Here is a 6,645-nt window from a genome sequence, read left to right as displayed (position 1 = left end):
CACGCCATGACATGTTTTTATGGCAGGCACAGGAAAATATATATTTAAATAATATTTACGACGGATTTACTGCTTTTGCTCCTCCTATTCATATGAATTAATTAACGGCAGCAATACCTCATTTACTTTACTGTAGTAGACTTTTCAAATTAATAACCAATAATCACATACGATTACATAACCACAATACAAAGTCAAATATTTAATTGTCTGTCCTCAAAGATATATTAGATATATTTTAACTTCTGAGAAATTTCTGGAAATACTTCACCTTTTCCACGGGATGGAAAGTAACCACAATGTACGCATGCGCAGATGATAACCCGGAAGACGGGTCCGTCACAACAGAAGAGAGCGGAGCAGCTTTCTCCACGGGGAAGCTCCACGCCTCAAAATACCGTAAATATGCAGCTTCACTTCACCAAAGAGGTTCTCCCGGACTCAGTTAGTGCAGACTTCCAGAATCTGAACAAATTCAACGAGCAGGTAGGTTTTGCAGCGTTTTTTACTCCACGATCCATGTCTAATTAAATAACGGTAAAGTGACGTTACCGGGAACCTGATGTGTAAAAGATTAATTGAATTTACACACGTATCAATATGTGTAATCCCTTCATCGCTTTATTTGTCAGAACTGTCAGTGAAATATGAAGTGTCAAAGACTCATGGTACTCACGTGACCACAACACGACAACTACACATTGTTATAGTGTTTCGAATTAGAGAATAATAGACTATCAACAATATGGAAGTGAATTGTAAAGATATCAAAGGTTACTGAGTTATGGTATACACACATTTTCGAGTTATCTTGTTTTTTTAATGTGCTAATAATTACATTTACAAATGAATGGCAGATCTGGGAACTCCGGCAGCAAAGTAGAATTGTATGTTTTGGGTTGGCCTTGAAACCCATTAAATAACAATATATGTTTAATTTCCACAGCAATTTCACCGTCTGATTGAAATTCTGTTCCAGTTTCTGCTAGAACCTAAGGAGGTGAACACAAATGCATACACACACAACCTTTTGCTACTAAAACCTTGGGCATTGTGACTGGCCCAAAGACATGAGAAATTGACAATTAATGCAACCATTTGTCCCTTTTGTTGTCTGGTGTGTGCAGGCAGAGAGGTTTATGCAACAACTTACTGAGTTTGCAGGGGAACATGGGATGAGTGCTGGCCCATTGAAAAACCTGATGAAAAGTGTCCTGCTGGTGCCACAGGGTGAGAGCAACTCTCACTCACAACATGCATTTGTAGACCAGGACAAACAGTGGCAGAGAGAGTTCACATAGAGGGAAAATGTAGTTAAACTTTAATGCAAAGTGTGTGCGAAGAAAATAAATAACATTTTACCTTGCAAAATTAAAACTTAACTTTCAGTGAGTGATTAAGTAACTTAAGGTTTATCCTTCAATTAGTTTTAAATCCTCCTGAGGGTGGACATTTCTTGGTTTCTTATTGTTCTCTCTGATAAACTGTTGCCATTAAATTTATATTCCACATGCCAGGTTTTCGATTTCAGAATGACAAAATGTTACATTTTGCCAAAACACACACCACCATACTGTCATGAACAAACTTGCCACAAACATAGCTAAACTCCCAAGTCACTCAGATCTTGACAGATATAAAATTGTGCTGTAATCTGACACGGAAGCAGCAGCTTGAAGAAACTTTCTGTCATGGTGATATTGATTCCTCTGTTTCCTCCACAGGTGCCCTAAAGAAAATTCTGTCAGCTGAGCAGGTCAAAGAAGACCTCACCACATTAGGTACATGCCTGAAACAATCAACACCCTGTCACTCACCAACAGACTTGATGTGAAAATATTCTTGAACAAGGCTTTGTACTTTATTATTTTAATTACTTCATTACTTCAACTGTATCTGCTGTTTTTCTAGGACTGAATGAAGACAAGGCAACTTATTTTTCACAACAGGTACGCTGTGAACAAATTCCTTGGTTATTCCTTGAAACCTAAAATCATTGGAATGTTAGTTTTTCTTTTCTTTGTGTGTTATATTTTATAGTGGGGAGAGCACTTTGCAGCCCTATCCAGACTTGCTGTTGCACAGACTCTGATGGTTAACCAGCTGGTTGACATGGAGTGGAAATTTGGAGGTGAGACCAACCTCTCAGTAAACTTAAACTTAAACACTGCCATTGGAATATCGTGTGTTGTATAATTTTTTGCTTATTATCCAGCCTACAGTTCTTACAACCCCTAAACTCTCCACATATTTAGCATTCATTTGTACATGCTACTGGTGTTTGAGCACTCAGCAGATGATGAAGATGCTAATTCACCTGGCAGCGGAATCATTAGCATCACGTTGAACTATTGTTGATGTGATCTTGGTACTTGAACACATTGCCCTGCAGTTTATGAAGGGAGTGGAGTGTTAAGATCACCTGAATGGGCTGTTGATTGAAATGCAAAACTTCCATTTGAACTCAGCCACTGTGTCTCAGCATGTTGCTGCCGTGAGTCAATCCCCTGTATCCATTCAAGGCGTCTGTGGAAACATGACTAGACGCGAAGCCAAATTGAATGTAATATAATGTTGTGTTTCAGGATTCAGATTCAATGCAGTTAGAAACATCACAGCTAGCATTCCATTAAAATTCCTTTACAAAAATGTGCAGCTCACTGAAATGGTACCAATACTTCTTTCCTTCACGTTTTACCCTAACTACTGTGTCACAACAAATATTTCACGTTCAACTACACACCTGCAGTACACAATAGCACATTCACAGTTTTCTTTCTTTCTTTTTGGAATTTCTGGTACTTTTACGCAACATACAACATGATTCTTTACCATAAAAAGATTGCGATTATTTAATTTGTACTTAAACCTTAATTCACATACGCATGCTTGATTATGTGTTTTGCTTGACACTTTATCAAGACCTAAAGCATCCCATAGCCTCCTACCTTAACCATTATAAACATTCTAATCCTTACCCTAACTATACTCTGACCATAATTCTAATCCTAACTCCTAAAAAAGTCCAAACAAGTTTAGCTGCATCAGGAAAGCCTAAATAGTATAACCTAAGTAAATAGTTCTAATGCCTCTGTTTGTGATTTCATCAGATTGTAATAACTTTTATACTCTAACTCTTAATTCTATGTTTTTTATAGTGACTGTCGGCACCAGTGAGATTCAGAGAGTGGGCAACGTCTTTTTGCAGGTATTCAGAATGCACCAGAAACTAACGCCACAGCTGCTACATGAGAGGTTGATTTAACCCTACCATTGCAAAAGTTAGGAAATAAAGCTGTGGTGGGTGTGAGGTGCCATGGGCCGATTCTATGAACTCCTTCTAGGAGACATCCATAAACATTTTCTAAATGATGAGTTTCAGCCAGCTGAGAGGAAGTAATAATTTGATACTTTGGGTATGTTTCATACTGTATGTCAGGCCTTTAAAACCAAGCTTTGCTTTAATGTACATGCAGATGAAGTTGATGCTGTACATACAGTAAGGTCTGTTTTTTGTCTTGCAGTTAAAGTTGGTTGTCAGGCAAGGAAATTGCACTGAGAATGTCTACATGGGTGAGTCACTGCAGCTGACATATTTATAATTATAACATTTTTACTAATTCCTGTAATATAATTTAAGTTGGCTATTTAGAAAGACTAATTTAAAGTTGAATACCCAAGACATAATTAAACCACATAAACCTTCACAATTCTCCAGTTCTAATTGTGAGGGTATAAGTTTAGTTTAATTCACCACAAAATTCACCTGCAGGAAATAAATTAAAAACAGTTCATGCATTGATTAGTTGTTGAAAAAATGATTTATGCTGAAAACATTCTTTCGTGTCGTCACCTCCTGTTTGTGGTAACTGTTATAATTTTTCTCATGTCTCTTCCAGAGTTGACGCTCCCTCAGTTTTACAACTTCCTACATGAAATGGAGAGAGCCAAGGCCAGCATGGAGTCATTTAGCTGATCGTGTGTGTGCACATGATATTGTTGATGTGTGTGTGTGTGTGTATGTTTATATTAGGGTTTTGTAGTGTGTGGCTATAATGCATCACATTGTGTCCTTGTATGTATATATGTGTGTGTGAGAGAGACAGAGAGAAATATACCATAATAATAATAATAACCAAAACATTCCATTCATTGAATTTCTTCCAAAAATAAAATTCACTAAACTAATGCCAGGACAAAGATGTAGCATAAATAATCTGAAGCCATTTTTATTTGGTTTATTAAAGAAGCATTGTCTATAACTGATCTCTGTTTATTGTTGTCAGGTGTGAATGATGGAACCTTTGCTTTAGGGTAAAGTCTCTGTGTCAAATCAGATTGAGAAAAATATCCTTCTTCCAGTATATTTCTACTATACCCTTCACTGTCAGATACACATGATGCAAATGCATGCTGTACTTGTCTAAATTAATGCACACAGAAAAAGAGCTGAAAAGGGATGGGCAGCAGGTTAAAATGATGAAAGGTACAAATCAACAGATGAGTGAAGCGTGTGTTAAAAGGTGACAGATTTACAAAAAGGAGTTGATGGATGAGGAACAAATGGGAGGAGAGTAAATGAAATAAAGAAAGCAGAATTTTCACTGGATTATTTTGCACAATCTGCTGACTGAGGGAATGCCTCAGGAATGGATTAGCAGTGTACTGATACTGTAAGCTGTGGTAAGTGATGGTATACAGTTGATCGACTGAATGTTAAAGCTGGTTTAAGGCCATAGATTTTGGCTCTTTGCCATGTAGGAGCACTAATTATTGAACATTAGAGTTGACTAACATTACATTGAACATTATAGTTTCACATCCAGTTGCCTAACAGAACTCTTCAACCTTGACCATGACTTGGATGACTGAGAATCTTCATAGACATTGAACATTATAGTTCAGCCTTTGTGAACTGATTGAAAAGTATAAGATCAGCCAAACGGAGAACCAAAACTTTATGGGATGTCCAATGTCTCAAGACATTTTTAAGGGTCTGCAAGACAAGCAAGTGCAGTCAGCATGACGGATGGATTCAGGGTAGAAGCAGGGTCACATCAGCTCTGGGACCCTTCTTGTTTGGAGTAGTGATGGACAGGTTAATAGGAGAGGTCAGGCCGTAGAGTTCGCAGCCTGAGGTGTCCTATAAAGGGTACTATAATTAAAGGTGAAAGGAGGGAGTGGTTAAAAAAGCCCTGTGAGACAAAGGTATGAAACGAGGTGATTAGAAAATTAGGGTAATTAAAGAAAGACAATACACATGTAAAGATGAACCACAGCCAAACAATTAAAAATGTGAATATGTAACAAGCGGAACAAATGATTGGTGAGGCATTTTGAATTCCAAAGGTTAACCCTCCAAAGACAATGAACATTGTACTAAGGATGGTGTGCAACAAGAGTAAGAGGGAAAATGTAGAAGCTGGTAGTAAGACCTTACAGAGGTGAAGATTCAGAAGATTCCATAGAAGCAGACCAGCATAACATTTTCACCTGAAATCATATTGGCCAATCAGTACAGACAAGCTGAAATGAATCCATCCATTTTCATTCACGTATCCGTTACAGACAGCAGTCTCTATGACCACCACCCAAATCACACGGCACCGTACCACCCCCCCTGAACCGTCCTGCGGGTGATGAGTCCACTGGAAGGTACCAGCCGCCCTAACCGCTCAGAAAGTGAACCCTGGGGTTCCACACCAATGACACAGGTATTGCCTCTGGGCCAAAGCGCCACAAGCTAAAATGAGCAATATTCTATTTCTGTAACGATGTAATGTAATGATTCAGACGTATGAGTCATAGCAATTTATAAATACATGTGTGTCTACATAACTGCAGTAATTTACCTGCACTGACAAGGGGTTGTACTGTTGTTTATAGCTATGGCTATAGCTTCAGAACATAATTAATAGTGGTATATACACGCACAGTGTAAGCATTGTATTTATAACAATTACTGTAAGATGAATAAAAAGTGAAAGGGAGATGGAACAAGCAGCTATAAAAGCCCAGGTAGTGATAAAATCCTTCATGGTGATAAATACAGACCTCGGGGCAGATTTCAGATGGCTGACTGTCACGGTTGTACATGTGCCTACTAGTCCTCATCATTCCTAATTTTGACTCTTTCACAGTAATTATTTAGTTATTTTAGTGAGACTTTTTCTCCCTTTGGGATTTTCGCTGTACTCATGAATGTCAACAGAAGTGGAATGTGCACATCGGATTTGATGGTGCTTTGCCAGTGTCAACGCTTGCTCTATAGGAGAGATAAAATGCTTCTTTGTTGTCAGTTAATATGGTTCCTGGATGTCTTAATGAAATGCTGGTGATGTGCTTTCCCTGAAAATATAAATACTGAGCTGGCCTGGAGGCTGTAGACATGTTATTGTGAAAGGTAAAAACCTGGAGGCTGTAGACATGTTATTGTGAATAGTTACGTAAAGGTAAAAATTATAATCATTCAATTCAACTTGTGTAATTTCTTCGGCCTCTGTATCTTTAAACATGAAGGGGAAAAAAGCATGTCCTTCTTTTTGCCGCTGGTGAAACAGAAATAAAACATTATTTGCTGCCTTTCAGAGACACGTCTCCTCCCAAAGGAGTTGCAAAGGTATTTCAAACATCACACAAACTATT

At 38.1% G+C, this 6,645-nt stretch overlaps 1 protein-coding gene across 1 annotated transcript; it reads left to right on the top strand.

The window, feature by feature from the left end:
• The first annotated feature begins 314 nt into the window (after positions 1-314).
• Positions 315-4,262, top strand: commd7 (COMM domain containing 7). The gene is made up of 9 exons (XM_008318957.3): positions 315-486; positions 947-1,000; positions 1,128-1,230; positions 1,725-1,781; positions 1,912-1,949; positions 2,041-2,131; positions 3,159-3,208; positions 3,525-3,573; positions 3,900-4,262. Exons 1-9 carry the CDS (start codon positions 316-318, stop codon positions 3,974-3,976), a joined length of 690 nt encoding a protein of 229 aa, XP_008317179.1. The 5' UTR covers position 315; the 3' UTR covers positions 3,977-4,262.
• The last annotated feature ends 2,383 nt before the right edge of the window (positions 4,263-6,645 follow it).

Source organism: Cynoglossus semilaevis, chromosome 10 (assembly GCF_000523025.1).
Source record: "Cynoglossus semilaevis isolate Cse_v1.0 chromosome 10, Cse_v1.0, whole genome shotgun sequence".
Taxonomy (NCBI): Eukaryota; Metazoa; Chordata; class Actinopteri; order Pleuronectiformes; family Cynoglossidae; genus Cynoglossus; species Cynoglossus semilaevis.
Note: the sequence above shows the minus strand (reverse complement) of the source record. Positions and strands in the feature narration are given on the sequence as shown.

Bases quoted from the DNA above. Each gene is read 5' to 3' on its own strand.
- commd7 (XM_008318957.3), top strand. From the start codon at position 316: ATGATAACCCGGAAGACGGGTCCGTCACAACAGAAGAGAGCGGAGCAG. The intron at 1,231-1,724 runs GTGAGAGCAACT...TTTCCTCCACAG, and splicing joins TGTCCTGCTGGTGCCACAGG to GTGCCCTAAAGAAAATTCTG. The intron at 3,574-3,899 runs GTGAGTCACTGC...TGTCTCTTCCAG, and splicing joins CACTGAGAATGTCTACATGG to AGTTGACGCTCCCTCAGTTT.